This window comes from Phaseolus vulgaris, chromosome 9 (genome assembly GCF_051622355.1).
Source record: "Phaseolus vulgaris cultivar YP4 chromosome 9, ASM5162235v1, whole genome shotgun sequence".
In the NCBI taxonomy this organism is placed as follows: Eukaryota; Viridiplantae; Streptophyta; class Magnoliopsida; order Fabales; family Fabaceae; genus Phaseolus; species Phaseolus vulgaris.
The window spans coordinates 31630354-31650083 of NC_143506.1; the positions used below are offsets into that span (position 1 = coordinate 31630354).

Here is a 19730-nt window from a genome sequence, read left to right on the forward strand (position 1 = left end):
CATACGAAGTAGTTACGATAAAATTATAACATTTGAAAGAAACCAAAAGGCTTAAAATATACTTCGTAAAATTTATACTTCTATACAACTCAAGCTAAGAAAGGAAATATGAAAATTCATAAAAAGACAAAAAAAGAACAAACAAAGTTAAATAAAGTAATTTTGCATGGCAAATAACAATAGTTACATTATCAACCATTATCAGAATTATAAATAACAAAATCAATGAGAAGATTTCTCACACAACAATCATATTCGAGCAAGCTATATATACAAGGTAAGAGACACAAGAAGAAATACAACAAGTGCAATACATTTTATTCTTTATATATAACTTATATAAGCTTCTATGTATAAATTTTAGTAGTAGTAGTAGGAATGTGATAAACTTTGTATTATTCACTTTGTGAACTAACTACCTATATAAGAAAACTATATTGTCTATCGTCTTTAAGATAGTTGGTTTTCTTATAAACACCTTCTATATGTAATCAAAAGTAATAACCAATAATACTTGCGTTCTTAATCTTAAGAGGAGAATAAGAAGAGATAATTATGAGTGATTTATGTATTCATTGTAATCAGTTTTTTTTGTTAGTGTAACCCTTTATCTTAAAGGAAATCTTGATGTAACCGAAAAATTAAGGGTGAACCAGTATAAACATGTTGTATTATTCTCTATCATTGGTCATCCATTATTGGACGATCTAATAGTCTACACACAAAAGTCTTATGAGTTTTATTCAACCCCCTTTTAAAGCTTGCATGTACCTTCAAAAGTCCTATATGGTCTCCAAGAACATGGGTTGAGAGATATATAGAGAAAATAATTTTCTTAGGATATATGCTAAACCAAAAAATCATACTTTATTTTTAAAAGACAAGAGAAAACTCAAGTATTTTCCTTGGAATATATGTTTCCTATTAAGAAAACAAGTTATCATCTTTAAAAACAAATATGTTCTTTATATCCTTAGAGAAATATGCAAGTTGGAGGTGTAAAACCTAAATAATTCTTATTAAACATAATCATAAACATAATCTTATTAAACAATATTAAGGACCTAATATCAAATATTAATAGAAAAAACTTATTTATCTATCACTTACGAGATCACACATTCTGAATGTAGCTAGTATGTTAAGTTAATTTATGATGATCCAAACGAAAAATACAAATAAATAGTTAAAACTTTAATGAATACTTATATTCAAATTTATGAAAAAAACTACTATTAAAAAGAAAAGACACTAATACTAAATATATATAAAAATATAGATTATGGATTAAGAATGTTTAGTAACATGAATATGAAAAAAAAGAAGATAAAATTTGTTGTTCTAATGCGAAAAAATTGAATTTCAATCCTCTGGATGCCAATCATACAAGATTATCTTAAAATAAAGTAAAGGTTAACAACGTATGCAATTGTATAGTAATAACAAATCAATCATAAATAACAAAATAAAACTAAACATATTAAAATTTACACAAACTATAAAAAAGATAATATTGAAAAAGATCTTCTGATTATAATCTACTTCTTTGGGACTTCATATTCACATTCTTACACAAGAACTTCTCATGACAAATTTCAAGGTAATCTATATTTATTTACCAACTTGAATGGAAATATTGTAAATAACATATTATCATGATAAAAATAATTTTAATAATATATTTAAAATTTCTTATTTAATTTAGTATTTTTATTTTTTAAAAATAATTATATTAACAAAGATAACAAGAATATAATTAAAGTGATAGTTACTAATAAAATAATTAATTAGTTCTTTACCCAAAAGGATAGAAAAAAAAAAACCTAGATAAGTATGTCAGTTCATTACTTAGTTGATGCAGAAGTCTTCCCACAATTCATTGTATGATTCGAAGAAAAAAGAAGAATCGTTTTTTTGAAGGTGACTATGGTGGCGACGAACGTGAAGGCAGAAACCATGTCTCTCATGGACAAGCGCAGCGCAGTGGAGGCTGAGATGAACGCCATCATCGCTCGCCTCTCACAGCCCGGAGCTCCTGGTTTGTCCGGCGGTCTCCTCAATTCGGAGGTTTTCCCTTCTCTTTATTTTCCCTTCACTTCAACCATCTATTCATTCCAAATCTTTGTATAACCGTTTATTCCTTCGTTCTTTACGAAACGCCGCTGCTACATTTTCTAGGGCTTTCCTCGTTCCGATATCGACATCCCCGTTGTTCGAGCCGAACGACGTCGCCTTGCAGGTTCGCAGATTCGCGCATCCAATCACTCTTACGCGTGTTCAATTGCTTCTTTACAAGCGTCAACGTGCTTGTGCTATATTCTCTCATGATTTCGTTCTCTTTGTAGAGTTGCGCAATGACCACAAGGAGATAACTGAGAAAATAGACCAGAATATTCAAATTCTGCATTCAGCAAGACTTGGGTCATCGGTCTACAAGAATCCAGGTATCAACAAAGAGTCAGTGTTCCTGTGTATGCAAATTTACATGTTGGAACTTTGATTTTATATTCTACTGTGGACTTGGGTTTTGTTTATCAATAAGGTGGGTCATAGTGGTCTAGCTGCACCTTTTACCATGGAATTTGGGATTTTGAAATTCTGTTTCTATGTATATCTTTTATGGTTATGGGTATTACTAGCGGTGCCTTTGTTCTTTATGAATTATGATAGCATGAATGCATTCTACTCCTGGTTTTAAGGTTGTCTTTGTCATGTATGGTTTGTTCTTTGTTTATGTATGTGCATTGCCTTATAGTTTTCTGCATCTGCTTGCTTAGTCACTAAATGCGTGAGTTAGGATCATTTTTTTTCTGGAGCAACCTTGTGCTCTGTCAAATTTGATGTTGGGTGCTCCTTGCCCTGCTTCCTGTGTCAATGCCATAATTTTCTTTTTAATCGCATGTTATGACAACTTTTTGTAGCGTATTTTTTTGTCATTAGCTTATGGGGCATAATCAAAATTGTTGTGCAAATCATTACTTCATCTGTTTATTGTTTTAGTTATAATACTTTATATTCATGTTGAAATGTTTCTAAAATATAAAGTCTAAACCCACTGTAATATTTTTGGCGTTGAATCTGACTAACATGAAAATTCTACCTCCATATGTTATTATCCATAATAGTACCCTATGCTGCGAATTCCATCAGCATCAAAACTTTAACACACTCGTACAGAAGCGAATCTACCACTCCATCTCATGAGAAGTTCTAGCATGTCCTCAAACTACAAGCCCCTCAACCCTGCAAAACCTACCCACTGCTTAAGGAACTTTAAATATTTCTTTCAAAGTCATGTGTGTGCATGGTAAAATATTGGTCCAAAGAGGCTTGACAAAGCCACTGTTCCTCGAAGATGCCAAAATTGAATTGCAAAGTTTCCTGTAAACATGATGTAAGAAAATATGATTGTTGTCATTGGGTTTTGTTGTTAAAGTGACTGATCTTAGTTTTTGCAAAGCCATTGTTTTTGTTAGTATTGGTATGAACTCTTGTGTTAGTCTTTCTTCCTTTGTCTTTAGTTTGATTAAGATTACTCTCGGTATATGAATAATAAATTATATTTATTATCATGATGTTTGACTTCAGTTAATGATGATGGTTCAGATACTCAGACCTCATCAACTATAGACACTGTTGCATCGATGACAGCACAAAATGTCCTTATGAGACATTCTCCCAATTCAATGGATGTGGATGTGTTGATTAGTAGACCCTTCGCTATGGTAGATGAGATAGCAGACGCGTCGCCAGCAGTGGAGGATGGTTTACAACTTGGAGATCAAATTCTTAAATTTGGCAATGTGGAAGCAGGTGATAATTTGCTCCAAAGGCTTTCTTCGGAGGCTCAGTCAAATCTGGGTCGTGCAGTACCAGTTGTTATTGTGAGGCAAGGCACAGTGATCAACATAACTATTACACCTAGATCTTGGCAAGGCAGAGGACTACTGGGGTATGCCTGCTGTCTCTCTATTTTTTGTTTTTGTTTAGTCTGCCTAATTAGTATATTGCAGGTTTCCTTTTTTATGATAATTAAATTGTCTATGATTGATTATTTATCTACTTATCAGACTGTAAATGTCTTAAAAGTTGGTAGAGTGAAATACATGTCTATGTCTTAAAAGTTGGTAAAGAGTAGATGGTCTAGTAATTTAAATTTACGTCTTGTGTTATACACATGTTTTCAGTGTCTACTTTGTCATCAACATCTTTTGATGTTTGTTGTCTAATCGTTATACGTGGTCTAGACCTTAGGGTTTGATGATCTTTTAGAAGGTTCATCTTGGTTTTTCTTTAAGAGTAAAAATTTGCCTTTTTTTATGCACTTAGATAAGATCTAATTAGATCACCAAACCTTAGTATTATTCTGTTATATGATTGAAATCATGGGTAGTCTTAACAAGTTCATATTGATTGATGAAAATTAAACTGTCTATCATTGATTGTTTATCTACTTCTCAGACCGTCTATGTCTTAAAAGTTGGTAGAGTGGAATAACGTTAAATGCATAGCTATTGTTAAAAATATTCAATGTTCCATCTGAAGTATGGTCAACGGATCATGTAGAGCAAAATTTCTCTACTTTTTTTTCTAAGCTTCTTGAGGCAACTAATGACAATGGGCTATATGTTTACAATTTATTGTTACCCAATGTGAAATGTAGTTGACTTTCTACTAGTGCTGATATGTTCATATTTATTGCTAACATGTTTTCTATGTTGTATGCTGGCAGATGTCATTTTCGGATCTTGTAGGTGTCACATGCTCTCATGATGGTGGTGACGGCTGTTTCTGTTCCCATACGGAGTTCTTTAACTTATCATACTTGTCTTGGCAAGACTCTGTAGTACACAATTACATTGTGGTGCACTTTCTCCGACTCAATAATGCGTTACACTTTTTCTGATCATCTTTCTTTATTTATACGCTTCTGCAACTGTTTCAAGACAGAAAATAATGAGCTTGGGCACATACTGGGAATGGATAATTTCATTCATGTGACTTGTTTAAAACTCTCATTTCTTTGAGAGATTAAACAGGGGAGTTATTAGAATTTGTATTTAAGGAGAGATGAAGCCAAAATTTTCTCATGACATGGTCGTATAAAAATTCAGCATAAGAGAATTCATTCCCACACCACTAAGTCATATATGTAGACAAATATATAACACTAACACGGTCCAGCACCCAGTTGATTCTTCACTCCACTTGGTATGGAAACTATAAGTAATACCTTTCTAGGAGTACTACAACTTATAGACTGCTAACAATTAATGATTATCACCATTGTTAAGCACTGACAATGGACTGGTAATTAAGGAAAATTAAGGGATTCGGGACTAGACTAACATAGATTGTTATACCATCCTTCTCAAGCCAGTATGACCCAAAAGGAGGGATATACTGCTCAGTACAATTCAAGGGTGTCCAGAACTCTCCCTTAAACACTACAATAATCATCCCTTTTAACTCCGGTTGATATCTTTTTTTATTTTACTGGTTACAATTGAGTTGGTTATAATTAAATCTCTATCTCTACTGTTTAGTCTCTGCACGTACACTTTATATTTTAGCAAATACTACGTTTTCGCACCAAGTTCTTCCTTCTCCCATATCATTCCTTTTCAATAGAACACTGGAGCTACCTTTTAAAGGTTCAAAACACGCCTGCACGCCATCACGGAACTGATAACAACTATGTTTTTGAGGATTATACATCACTTATTTCATTAACCATTGTAATTGTGGATTAACAGCTATCTAGCCCTCCTACTTTTGTCATTCCTGCATTTTCACGGGAGATAAAGTCTGTCAGTTGCTTAATTTTCATAACCTAGTTTGTACAGAATGTCAAAATCAAAACTCGAACTTCAGAGTCCAACTATTTTGCTCTCCCCAGCAAGCTTTGGTCAGTAAGAAAATTCAAACTCCTTTGATCTATTTTTGATGATGAAATGTGGTCCCCAACAAGTAATGTTTCCACTTCTGCACAACTATTTGCAACAAGTTCCTTTTCGTGGAAAAACTTTCTTCGGCCCCATTTTGGAGTATTGTTCGACTCAAGAATTCTAAAGGCATTCTTTTATTGAGTGCATTAGATTCCACCACAATCTCTGCTTGGAAAAGTTAAGTTCATCCAGTTGTGTTAGTGCTGCCGTGACACTTTTTAAAAGCTAATGCTTATTTTGTATCTTTGCCATTTTGAAAAGCATTCTTTTTTGAGAATTTCTTCCTAATCCATAGAAATATCATGATTTTTTCTGGGTGTGGGAAATTAATTGGACCCTACTTTTTTACTAATTTAGTGAATGGTCTCCATGACTGTATTAGAAGTTCACCTATTAACGAAGTAGGAAAATATCTGATCTAGGACTCGAGAATCCGAAATTTTATTTTTATACTAAAATAATAGGGCTAGCTTATTGGGGATAAATTCTCTATCTAGTTCCATTATCTAGTTCCATTTACACTTTTATGTCTCCATTTAACACTCTTTTGTTTTTATTTTCCTATTTAGCACCCTTTTGTTTTTATTTTTCTATCTAATATCCTTTTATTTTTTATTTTTCTATCTAGCACCATTTCAAAAATAAATAAATAAATAATAAATTTAAAAAACTTGATAATTTTAATTTTGAATGCATTAAAAAATAAATATTTTTAATGTTTAAAATAGTTAGAAATATAATTAATGAATAAAGAAATGAGTTTTTACAAAATAAAAATAAAAAAGTAATAAATTTAAAATGTTTAGTTTACAAATTATTTTTTAAAGAAGGAAGAAAATAAAAAATTAAACTCTACAACAACATAAAAGTTAAATCTATAAACATAAATTAGTATTTATTTTTATTATTATTAATGATGTAATCATGTTAATTTTAAGTAAAAAATACAGAACATAATTATAAAAATATTAAGTTATAAAGAATGATATGTACATAAGAGAACAACATGATCGAACAAAAAAAATGTTCATATTGTCAAAAATCAGGACACACATAAAGAACTTGTCCCAACATTACTGGATAATTTACTTTTTCATCATTAATTAGGTTTCATTTCGCACAAACTATTAAATGTACCATTGAAGAAAATATTAAATGAATAATTATCTTTCATTTATTTTCATTTTTATGATCAACATATACTTATTTAGTATCGTCTTATATCTCTTATATTTATCTTATTTGAATTTTTTTATATCTTTTATCTTTATCTTATTTTGTTTTGTTTTTATTTTATATCTTTTATGTTTTTTTTTTTCCTTCTTTATTTATTTTTATTTTTTGTTTTTATTTTATTGTTGTTGTTTTTATTTTCTAGACTTATTTTTTTCATTTTTTTTTCTCATTTTTAAGCATTAAGTGTAACATTTGCATTAGTTTTTATTTTAGGATTTTGCATTTAAGGTAGACATTTCAATATAATTTGTTGTTCACTATTAATTAATACTAATTGATTTTGTTTTTTTTTAATAATTATATCCTGTATTTTTTTACTTAAAATTAACATGATTACATCATAATAATAAAAATAAATACTAATTGATGTTTATAGATTCAACTGTTTTTGTAAGGTTTAATTTTTTATTTTCTTAAATTTTAAAAAAAAAATTTAAACTAAACATTTTAAATTTTTTTTTTTTTTTTTTTTTGTAAAAACTCATTACTTTATTCACTAATTATATTTCTAACTATTTTAAACATTAAAAATATTTATTTTTTAATGCATTTAAAATTAAAATTATAAAAAAAAAATTAATTTATTATTTATTTATTTATTTTTAAAATGGTGTTAGATAGATAAATAAAAAATTAAAGGATGTTAGATAAAGAAATAAAAATAAAAAGATGTTAGATAGAAAAATAAAAATAAAATAATATTAAATAAAAAAATAAAAGTGTAAATGGTATAGATAAGGAATTTACTCAACTTATTGTCTCAAACCAGACCTAATTTTTCCTGTTTTGAACATTCGCCATTTTTTCAATCTCACTTTTCTAGTAACGGGCATATATGGGCGCAAATCTGGAATAACTCTTTTCAGACTGTTTCTTCCTGCACCTCCATACACAATATGAAAATATATTTTTATCCTTCTTGTGCTATTTCCATAGAATAACTTTCGGATTATGTAATCCGGAAACGCATTTGAAAAAAAGACTTCCGGATTACATAATCCGGAAGTTAAAAAAGACTTCCAGATTATGTAATCCGGAAAGCAATCATGCATCTGAAAAAAGACTTCCAGATTATATAATCCGAAAGCTAATTACAAATTTGAAAAATGACTTCCGGATTATGTAATCTGGAATATTACAGAGGGACAGTTTTGGAAATACGAAAATCTATGGAGGTGAGAGAAGAAGGTATGGAGGTGCAGGAAAATCTATGGAGGTGAGAGAAGAAGGTATGGAGGTGCAGGAAGAAGCAGCCCTCTTTTCAATGTGGTTGCATGATTCTACCTCTTATTTTCTAAATATAATGGAACCTAGTCATGGGCACTACATAAGACTGTTTCTTCCTGTATCTCGATAGCTTCTTGTGGCATCTCCATTCTTCTTAAAATATAAAAGATGCCTTTTATTTTATTGATGTTTTTCATTTTGGAATGAGTAATCTGAAAAGATTTGGATTATGAAATCCAAAAGATATTTCAAGATTGGTAATACTTTCTCGTTAAAAAAAATACATTCTGATCGTGCATTATAGAATTCTAAAGATATTTTCGGATTTGAGAATATTGAAATGTATTTTTTAAAGAAAAAAAATATATTCTGGATTGTAGGAGATATAAATAAAAATATATTTTTGAATGGTAAAATTTGAAATGTATTTTTTAAAGGATAAAATGGTCTTTTGATATGACTATAGAAGTTATGGAGCAACAACCATCCCTATGAAGAATTCTTAAAACCAACCCGACTCACTTGGATGAGAATACTAGGAAACACGTTGACATGTAAAATTATGTATTAAGTACCAAATAAAAGTCATGATATTATAATTCTCAATAGATTTTAATGAAAAATGTCATATTTTTCCTAAGAAATTTTTATTATTAGTCAAAGAAATATGAAAAATTATAAATTTGAGTCTCACTTCTCATTTAATTTTTTTTCTAATTTTATAATTTTCAATCAATTTTACCAATAGTAAAATGTGTATTAGAAGAAATATCATGATAATGTGTTCCCATCACTCTTCAAAATTGACCTTCACCTTTTATTTGAAATAGAAATTTGGGAGTGTGCTACGGATTCATCGATCCGGAAGTGAATCATATTGATTTTCGGATGAGGGGATGTTCCAGAAGCAAAATTTGCATAAATTGTTGATTTTCGAATTGTTGAATCTGAAAGCCTAATTTCTATTACGGATCGGTGGATTTGGAATAATTTTTTTCAATTATGAATTTCTGAATCTGGAATACATATTTTAAATTACGGATTGGCGGATCTAAAATAATTTTTTTAATTATAGATTCATTCATGTATTATCGGAAGCACCAATTTGGGAGGTTACTGGATGCGCCAATCCGAAATTCTACCAGAGGTGCCAATCCTAAAATTTACCTGATATAGTAATCTGAAATGCAAAAAATAAATGTACAATTTTTGTATAGGGACAGTTTTGTCTTTGCACAACATTGTGGGGTGTAGGAAGAAAAATGTAGGGGTGTAGGAAGAAACTGCCAAATAATATTAATAAACTACTCTAAAATTCTTTGGATCTACTGCTTTCTAAGAATAAAAGAGTATTAGATAAAAAAAACAAGATTCAACTACTTAAAAAAAAAAAAAACATATTCATTGATTAAAAGCTAAAAGATTGAGAATTATGATAAAAGAATTAAAAGGTAAAATCTCTACAAACATTTTTTTTAACTATTACTAGGATGATATATCACCGACTTTACTCATTAATCTCTATTCATTTTAAACGAGTAAAAGAAAAATTGAATAAATAAATAAATAATATCAAAATTATACAAGTTATAATCATTTTTTTTAAATTAACAAATTTATTTAATATATTTCAAAAAAATTGTATCTTATTTGTATTAATCAAAAAGAGATGTTTTGTATCTAGCTTTTGCTTCAGTGCACTATATTATTTGTGATATATACTATACCATTTTTTGAAATGTCACAATTGTCCTTGTATGTTTTATTTGAAAGAATAGAGTGTAAATGTTGCATGTGTCTCTTTTTCGGAAATTATTATTCCTATCTATGTAGCATAGACACTGACACAGACACTTATACGGAGATACGTAAAATTTCTAAAATATAGGACATGGGAAAACAAATCTATATATTATATAATTATGAATTATATAAATTGACAATAAAGATTTATGTGTACAAGTATGTTTCAGATTATTTTTCATGATTGGTTCACAATGATTTGTTTCTTAGTTTTATAATCATAATAACAATTTATACAATAAAGTTTGAATTTTGAAAAAATTAATGTATTTTTCATTTTTAAAATTGTGTTAGAACCGTACTAGAATTGTCAGAAATCTAACAAATACTTTTTGAATTAGACACTTCACGGATACGTGTCCTACAGGTGTCATACGAATGTCGGTGTCTGACAGGAGTATTGGACACCGACACGTCATTTTAAAGGAGTGTCCAAGCTTCATAGATTCCTATTCCAAAATTGTCACTGTCTTATAAGGAAATTTCTATCTTGTTTCATACCAACTTGAAGGAAATTTTTTTGGCCCAACAAATTTATCCTTTTTTTCATACCTAACTAAAAGCAGAAATTTAATAACATTATATCCACTTCCTCCTATTTCATCCTTTTTATTTACACTAAAAACAAACAATGTGTTAGAGATAAATTGAATGATGATACGATCCTCACCTATTCTCATTCTCCAGGAGAGAATAAGATACTAGTCAATTCTATATTCGCTGGAGTAAACAAGCTGTTTGAGACAAGCTGAACATGTGTTCAAGCAAACGTAACTTCTGAACTAAAAAGCTACACGGGAAAAAACTCAACAAAGAGAAGAGAAACATGAAACCTGCCAATTAATTTATATGGATACAAGTTGCATGATTTGTGAAAGATGCATTCAACAAGGTTTAATTTCAAAGCCTATACTTAGAAGAGTTCGAGCTGACTCGATTGCTTTCTCACCCTCAAGGTCCAATGCTTCCCCGGTTAATTCTCCTTCTGTGTCCTCTGAGCATTGAGCAGAAATTTCCTGGTTTTGTATCAAACCAGTTCTTTTGAGCTGCAAATTGTTCATTGAAGCAGGAGCTGCTGCAGCCACAAGGGAAGCACTTGGTGGACCATGTCGTTTTTTGGGCACAGGCATGTCATGATCATGCACTCCCTTGTATGTTATAATGAGAGCTTTTGTGTTATCCACAGCAGTCTCAATGTGCTTTCGGACAGGACATCCAGCAGAAGTGCATCTGTAGTAGTTTCTGAAAATTCAAGGATTCAATAGTCAAATTGATAAGCACAGAATTAAGGTTTCAATAGTCAAATTAAATAAAACAAAAGGGAAGTTAACATCAAACAGAAAAACAAAAAGTGGCTTTTGAAGTGTTTTTAGACTTCTCAAAATTGTTACTTACGAAGGAAAGGACCATTCAACCAACAATACAACTTTCGAGTACTGTTTTGTTTCAGAAGGGATCATCAACCAATAATTACTAATTTTAGAATAGTTGTTAGAAGTTAGTTAAACAATTAGCCAGGACTTAGTTATGTCAACTGAAGTTTAGCTAGTAAATATCTTTGTACTTGAGTGTACATAGTTCAACTCACTACTGTAAATTCATTATCCTGAATCATTTCAATTCAAGAAATTTTTTCTCTGTCATCTAAATTCTTTACTGGTATCAGAGCTGGTGAGAGCTCTACTGTGCATCTATGATAGTGTCATGTGATGTTTCTTCAAATAACTACTATGAGATTACAAATCAATCACCTTACAACGATCCATCACAAAATTCCTCCAACATTCTCATGTTTGATCTTTCTCCTTTTTTGTACAACGGGCTTCCACCAAGAGTCCAATGCTTTATGCCACAAAAAAAATAAGGTTTATGTTAGGCATGTCAACCACACCATTGGGGAAAACATTAATATTCCTTCTTAACAGGGCCACCAAATTTTTCCAAACTTAGACACCAGGTTCATTCTCACCTTCAACATCCTCCCTTCCCCTTGGACAACTTCCTTCAAATCCTTGGCCAGTTGAGGTCTCCAATCATTAAACTCCACCCTGGGTCTAATTCCAATAATTTCACTAAACCTTCATCATTGACCCAGGCTTCCTTCATAGCATTTTCGTGCTAGCTCTTGGTCCACCTGAATTACCCCTATTGTCCCATCTCCACCTGGGTACTTGACTTTCAAGTGGGTCGTTGAGACAACTGCTCCTATTTTTCTAAAAGTGGGTTATCCTAATGAAACATAGTAGAAGGGGAGCGCATCATTTACTACAATGTACTTTATTGCTGTGGTTTTTGTTGACAATCCAGAATCAAAAGTGGTTTTGAGCAGAACATAGCAACGAACCTCTACTTGCTGCCTAGAGAAACCCACCAATACACTTTCAAAAGGTTGCACCAGATTTGGAAAATCTGTAAACGTACAAAAGTATCCTAGAGAAGCACACTTGTCAAATTGCCTTGCTCCACCAAAATTTGCTTAATATTCCAACTCATCATCGTTGCGACTATGATAACCAAATCATCATCATCATGGGGGATCACTTGGTCTAGATCCTCATATGTGAAAGAAAGTTAGGCATTCAATAATGGGGTATTTTTCATTGACACAATCAAAACCAATTGAGTGTACTTCTTTCGATATGCCAATATATACTCCCCCTAAAAAGCCTCTCGCTGTGGTTTTGAAATCACCAAACCATGTTCTCATGCTCGTGTACCTCTATCAATCATGCCTAGCTAGACCTCAAGGGCGGATCATGTCTATCACAATCATGCCGATCATCCTTCTAGTTCACCTTCCACCCTGCAACATTGCTAGGTTACATTCCCAATCTATTTGCCTGATGAGGACACAACATTTCTCCATGTCTTGGTTGTAGATTATGTGGAACTAGCACTATGTATATCTGCCCATCAAGCAATCACTGTGAGGAAGGTAAGCCAACGACTTAGTGGCATTCATGTCTCTCAAAAGGGTCGAGTCTGGGCATGCATAATCACACTTCCTTTCACAATTTGTAAACTGCTTATCCTCTTATTTGCTTAGACTTCGAGTATATGTTTTGATTAGTGCAAAACATCCCTATTCCACTATTCTTCTTCTCCAATTTCCTACTTTTACCCTGATCTCCTTTACTTCAATATGGCATTTCGCATGAGATCGTATCTCAACCATTGTCTCCACCTTCCTTTGCTCTAAAGATTCTTTGAATTGACTTGCCCATAAACACTTCATGAAACTAGCGATAAACATCTGCTTATTCATATCTCCAACTTTAAGTGACACTATTGAACCCTTGTCCTGTATCCCTTCAACGACTCCATTTCTTGCTAGCACACATCAAAGATATCTTCCACCACAAGAGATTAGTATTGGTTGACCACAAGCTCTATCATAAACAAGTTTGATAATTCCATAAATGAACTGAGTGATTAGGGAGATCGATGAACTAGTCTAAAGTCGTGCCCGTCTATCTACTAATGAAAATTTTGCATCAAAGACCATTTGTCTCTTCACTTTTGAGCATATAAGCAACTCCTTAAATGTTTTCTTGGATCTTGAGTACCATTGAAAGGCTCCACCATTTGTACCGTTGAAGAAAATGGGTGGATATCACATAGTACTAAACAATGATGCCCCCTTTTGACCGTTGAAGACTACTGATCTAGGCACATTACCCTCTCCTCCTCCATCTATTGTTGAATTTCTTTGTTCTCCAACCATATCCTTGTACATCATTTGTGCTTCGTCTTGCCTTCTCATTCTGCTATTGTAACTCATTAGAACTTCCATAATCTGCTGCAAAGTTAGAGTATCACTCGTGTTCTTCGATTTTGATGGATTTCGCATAATTCTCATGATTATTTATCTGCTTGGGGCATAGGAAATTTTTTACCATTGGTTTGTGGTGAGTGCCAAAATGTTTCAATAAAGGTTTCAGGAAAGGTACCAATCCAGAGTATTCAAATGAGGGTTACATTTTTTGTCTTCTTCTTTGAGTCTGCACATTTTGATATGTATTTTGTGAGGTCACCCCATCCCGTGATACTTGAGATTATCAACATGAATCACGGAATATCCAAGGCTGGTAGCACAAGGTCTGTAGGATTATGCTACAAGCGTGTAATTTGCCAAGCATATCATCCCAAAATCTTGTCGAGCCATTGTATTATTTTCACTTCATAGTTAGTCTATGAGGGAGAACATGGGCAAGGAAGATAATTTGGCCAATCAAGAGGAGGTTGCAATTATAAACACACAAAATTAGATTCAAGAACATGTAACACAGTATGTGAAGTAAAAAAATGAATACTCAAATTTAATTAATTATAAATTTATATTTATTATATTTTTAATTTATATATTTTGTATAGATATAGTATCACTATTATTACTTGAAGGAATATCATATCGTAATAAATTTAACAATTACTAATATTTTTAGAGTAACATGTGTTCAATTAAAAATATAATTAATCATCTTCAATTTTAATATATTGTTAAATGTTTTAAAACCTATTTTTATTTTTAAATAAATACTAAATACAATTATAAAAAAAAGTACACTTTTAATGAAAATGTGCCTGCCAAATATATCAGAATAGCTTAAGTTAGGATTTTCCACCACTATATCACACTATCCTTGATTATGGCCAACTTATATTTTGGCCGAGTTCTCAACTTGCTGTCATGAACATGTAACTGATGATCATCACAATTACTGTAACTGGAAGATGTGCAGCGGAAAAGGAATGGCATATACAATGATTCCATCTGCATTCTCTTGAAGATCCAATTAGTGACTTTTAGAGACACACTTCCATTATGCAGCTATTTCTTGGAATATTAAAAGGAGACATGCAACCTTTGATTTAAAACAAAACACTCAAACACTTCTTAGCATTCCATTTCTTAAGTAACCAAAACACAATGCCATATATGAATACAAGCACGTCACATTTGTTGTGAATCAATATCTTTAACTGATTTGACACTGAATGTGCTAGTGCATTGATCTTTACCGCCAAATAATATAAAGCACAAAGTCATCATTTAGGTTAAGTTTTAAAAACAATTCAAATAGGAAATTTATTTATAAAATTCCACATTGCAGCTACGACTTAAATAGAAGAACAGAATTTATGAGTAGGGGTAATATTTAAAAAAAAAAGAGCAAGATATAGCCATGGACCTGAAATGAGGACTTCCCTTCACCAATTTTTGTCCATATTTGCGCCATCGGTATCCATCACTTGATATCCCCATATCCTCTGCTGCATGTACAACAAACTTTGGTTTCTTTCCAGGTTTTATTGCTGAATCCAAGCATGTTAAATCATCACCTTTGTTCAATCTAGTTATCATATTAAGGACAAGAGCATTAGACCATTACACCCAGTCACATATACAAGAAAAGAATTTATTCCTGAAATTACTTTCTTATGAAGAAAATTAATTCATATGCAACATGCCTTTTTTTTGGCTCGGGGTCATTGACATGCGCTTCCTTCAAAAAAACTTTACCCTTCTCACCATTAGATGAGTTTTCTAGATTCCTTTTAGCACTGCAAGGTGATTCATATAAAGGTTCTTTTGGAGAAGATGATGGATCAGAATCATTCCGAACTCTGCTAGACTGCTTTGGAACACTGCATTTCATTTTAGGTTCACTGTAAGGCAGGAATTTACATTCCTTAGTGGAATCAATTTTGTGTGGGGGATCATGACTATGTTGACTTTTGTAAACAATCTCTATCACATGTCCTGAATGGTCACAGAATTTAATCTTCTTAGCACAACAATTTGAATGGGTACATCTGTAATAACTTCGAGAACCTGTAGGACTCTTCACTTGCTTCTGGCCGTACTTCCGCCAGTTGTATCCATCAGATGCAGATGCCCTCGTAACAGAAACAGAAGATAAGGTTGTACCACCAGAAGGACTTCCTTTGTCCACTTTTGCCACTTTTACATTATTAGCCTTAGGAGGAGATGGTCTCTGTTCTGGTACAATTGGACCAGGGGCAGATGATAAATACTGTGATACAGAAGTTGGTGATAGTTTAGATAATGAAGTTGAACAAACAGACATCTGAAGTTGATTTTCTGTCTGTTTTTGAGGTGCCTCAACTGTCTCCTTTACAATAGTTTCCTCATCAGAATGCTGAGCTGACTCCTATACATAAAATGGTGCATTTCAGAACTGAAGAAAAAAAAAATGGAAAGAAGAGAAGGAACAATTTTTCTTATGCTTAATTTGAATCCAGAAGTAGAAAGAAAAGTTTATCTTTATTGAATGATAGGGAACATTATCTACCTATGAGAATGACCCAATCTAGATATTTCGAGAGGTCTAGTCCACTCCTTACAACTTTCTAATTCAGAAAAGGCCCCTAACAATATCCCATTCTTCTTCTTTTATAGTAAGTAAATGGTTTACAGATTATAACAGAAAACTACCACTAAATGGACCCATCCAGCTGTGCCCTAACTACTCCGTTTTAAAATATACTTGTTTAATCACGGCCCTGCCATCACATTATGTCATGTTGGGTGAGGTTCAAGAAAGGAATCAACTAACTAATAAATGCAACTAGAGTTCCCTCCCATCTATGAGATGTTACTATGAATTTAAGAAAGTTTTGTGGGTTGCCCCCTTAGATCAGCATTCATCATTGGATAGTCTATATGTCCATAAAACCATACACATTCCAAAGACTCTCGATCCATCATTAATGCATCTTGGCTGAGTCAAGAGAGGAAACAGAACTGCAAAATCAGGTGTTTTTTTCAAAGACTGAACATCCCTAAAGGCTCTTAGGTGAAAACCAGGAATGGTTCATATATGCTCCTTCTCGTGATCCCCCTTTGGGGCTAGCTGACTTAATATTAATTATGAAGGGAGAGCCTGAATCAAAGTATCATACACTTATTCATGGAAGATCTAATACCAAACAACAAGAACTAGATTTTGCAGCTGGATTCATGGGGTTTTGGTTAAATTAATTTTTACTGTCTTGGAATAATTCTATAATTCGAGACTATTTGCTTCTCATTTTCTTTTATAAGCTTTATTGTAATCTCAGGTTTCTAAGCCTCACAAAGAATTTTAAAGGACAAGAAGTCATGAAACTTTCAAGCAGTCCATGAGTTTCAAATTGCACATCCCCGCAAAAAAGTCAAGTTCTTAAAACAGTGACAAGACAATAGAATCAGGGTGTGTTTAAAGAGCTTATTTACGGCTTAATTGGGGTTATCTAATGACATAAACACTTATTCGGAAGAGCTTATAACATAGCTTATGATATATCTATAAGATGTTCTCACCTTATTTCAATAAACTTTCCTAAATAATTTGTAAACAGTTTAAAACTTACATGTAAACAATTAAACCTTATTTCGTCCTGGATTCTAGAAACATCTAATACACAAACACTAATTCAATAAGCACTCAATAAAGTTGAGTAGCCACAGGCATCCTAAACCTATATCTTCAGCACTCATAAGAGCAAGAAGCACCAATAACTGCTCAGAACCGCTTCTAGAATCCCTTTACAATGTGGCTGAGACCAAGCAGAACATTTCAAAATTTAAAAGAATCATCACACCTTCGAAATTCACAAACTCAATTTTTTTAAGAAAAAAATTAATAATTTAACACACCCAGATGCTCTAACCTTACTCTCATCTAGGCCAATCTCACGTGCGGTAGAGCTTCTTTGCATATCTGCTGCATCAACACACTATTATTCAGTATTCACTACTACGAATAAAACAACAGAGAAGAAAAAAGTGCTATCGAAACGCAACGTACGAGCAGCGTTGTGGTGCGGAAGGTCAGAAGAATGCAGAAGTAGGGTTTCCGAGTGGAGTAGCTCTTCATCGGAAGCAGTGGAAGTGAGTGAATGGGTGGTTAGGGAGGAGTCGGTGAGGCGTTGCTGCGTCGCTTCTTCCTCTTCCATGACAGCAAACAACAACTTTTGGTTTGTTCAGTTTACGATTCGACCACGAATTTTCATTTTATTTTGTTTTTGTTGATTGTCGGGTTATATGTGTCTTTGACTGCTCTCTTTCTCTCTCTTTCAGGTGGGTTGTCGGGTTTTGCTGCGACGTGGAACGGTGGTTGTCTGCACTGTTATTAACCGTTTCGCCGTTCAATATTTGGCTTTTGGACCTGCACGTCTTCTATCATATTTCACGGTCTTTCTTGACGCCGTATGTTTTCTTCTGTTACACCTGCTTCCCATCATCACACTCAATACTTATTAGCTTCATAATAGGTTCAAAATGTTGAAGTGAAAGTGAATGCAAGGTGAATTGGTTTTGTATAAAAAGATAGTTTATGATATATGCTATTGATTTTTAATAAATTAATTAAAGTTGGTAGGTTATTTTTAGTCTAATGTAAAAAATTGTTATTAGGTTTATTTTTTAAAATATAAACCTTTTTTGTTGTAAAAAATTAATCAAGAAAATGAAATAAATTATTTCTTAAAAATATTATTTTTAATTTTCAATAATATTAAAATAATTAAAAAAACTCAAGAAATAAAATTATTTAAAAAAAATAAATATTAAAGGTATAACGTTGAGATTTTCAGACGTATATACAGAGAGAGAAATAGGTGTAGAGATACTTTATTTCTTTATGATATTAGAACTTTACCTTCTACTTTGTGGAATAAAGTGTCTCCTATCGTCTCTAATATTTTAGAGAAAGATGTAATCTTCCACATTATAAATTAATTTAGGGAATTTTGCATGTTGTAATAGTGACTTGATTAGGATTATGCAATAGTACTCTTTCTTTTGATTGAAAATATAAACAAAATTAATGGATTTAAAAGTCTTGTCCACAATTTACATATCCAATTTTTCCTATAACACACAAAAAAAAATAAAAAAATAACAATATTATATGACCTAAGAGGGGTATGTAAAATTGATTGAGATGAAATAAGCTATAATCTTAACATAAAACATTTGTACATATGTTTTATGAAAATAAGCATAAAGTGAGTTTCTAATCTTTTATGGATATATTTCTATTTACAATAAGTTATCAAATAAGTTATCACAAAAGCTACAGGGTTGGATATAATTTCATTCACATAAGTTATCACAAAAGTCACAAATATAAGGGTAAGCTACTAAAAAGAAACTACAAGATGTCATAATTTTGCATTAATTCAACTTAAGAATGAAATTCATAATTCAACTTAGTCCATCATTTTTCATTATACACATACACACAAATATACGGATCACACATGAATCCACATATCAAAGATATCCCACCAAAAAATATCTTTTGACGTTTTCTGGAAGATCAATATTGAGTATTCTCTACTATAAACTAACACCTAACCCATTTTAGTACCTCAAGTATATAAACCTCAACTACATGGATCATGATAAGTTTAGAGTATATTCATATTCAAACCTCAACCTGTGTTCTAACAATGCAATGAACTTCTCTTTAACTTCTCACCACCTAATGATGTCTTCATCTATTT

The 19730-nt window shown here is 32.0% G+C and overlaps 2 protein-coding genes across 6 annotated transcripts; one reads left to right on the top strand and one right to left on the bottom strand.

The window, feature by feature from the left end:
* Positions 1 to 1830: 1830 nt before the first annotated feature.
* On the top strand, positions 1831 to 4909 carry LOC137821353 (26S proteasome regulatory subunit). 2 transcript variants are annotated; one of them, XM_068625906.2, is made up of 5 exons: positions 1831 to 2067; positions 2179 to 2239; positions 2346 to 2444; positions 3607 to 3952; positions 4733 to 4909. In XM_068625906.2, exons 1-5 carry the CDS (start codon positions 1927 to 1929, stop codon positions 4752 to 4754), a joined length of 669 nt encoding a protein of 222 aa, XP_068482007.1. In that variant the 5' UTR covers positions 1831 to 1926; the 3' UTR covers positions 4755 to 4909. The 2 variants fall into 2 exon arrangements, with proteins under 2 accessions (XP_068482007.1, XP_068482006.1); XM_068625905.2 differs by having other exon boundaries at positions 1845 to 2067; positions 3589 to 3952.
* Positions 4910 to 11035: 6126 nt separating this feature from the next.
* Positions 11036 to 18452, bottom strand: LOC137821911 (putative WRKY transcription factor 32). 4 transcript variants are annotated; one of them, XM_068626711.2, is made up of 5 exons: positions 18029 to 18452; positions 17892 to 17941; positions 15687 to 16390; positions 15407 to 15568; positions 11036 to 11456 (listed from the first exon to the last, which is right to left on the bottom strand). In XM_068626711.2, the coding sequence occupies exons 1-5, from the start codon at positions 18174 to 18176 to the stop codon at positions 11099 to 11101; spliced, it is 1422 nt and encodes a 473-aa protein (XP_068482812.1). In that variant the 5' UTR covers positions 18177 to 18452; the 3' UTR covers positions 11036 to 11098. The 4 variants fall into 4 exon arrangements, with proteins under 4 accessions (XP_068482812.1, XP_068482811.1, XP_068482814.1 ...); XM_068626710.2 differs by having other exon boundaries at positions 17892 to 17944; positions 18029 to 18448; XM_068626713.2 differs by having other exon boundaries at positions 17897 to 17941; positions 18029 to 18236.
* Between the last annotated feature and the right edge of the window lie 1278 nt (positions 18453 to 19730).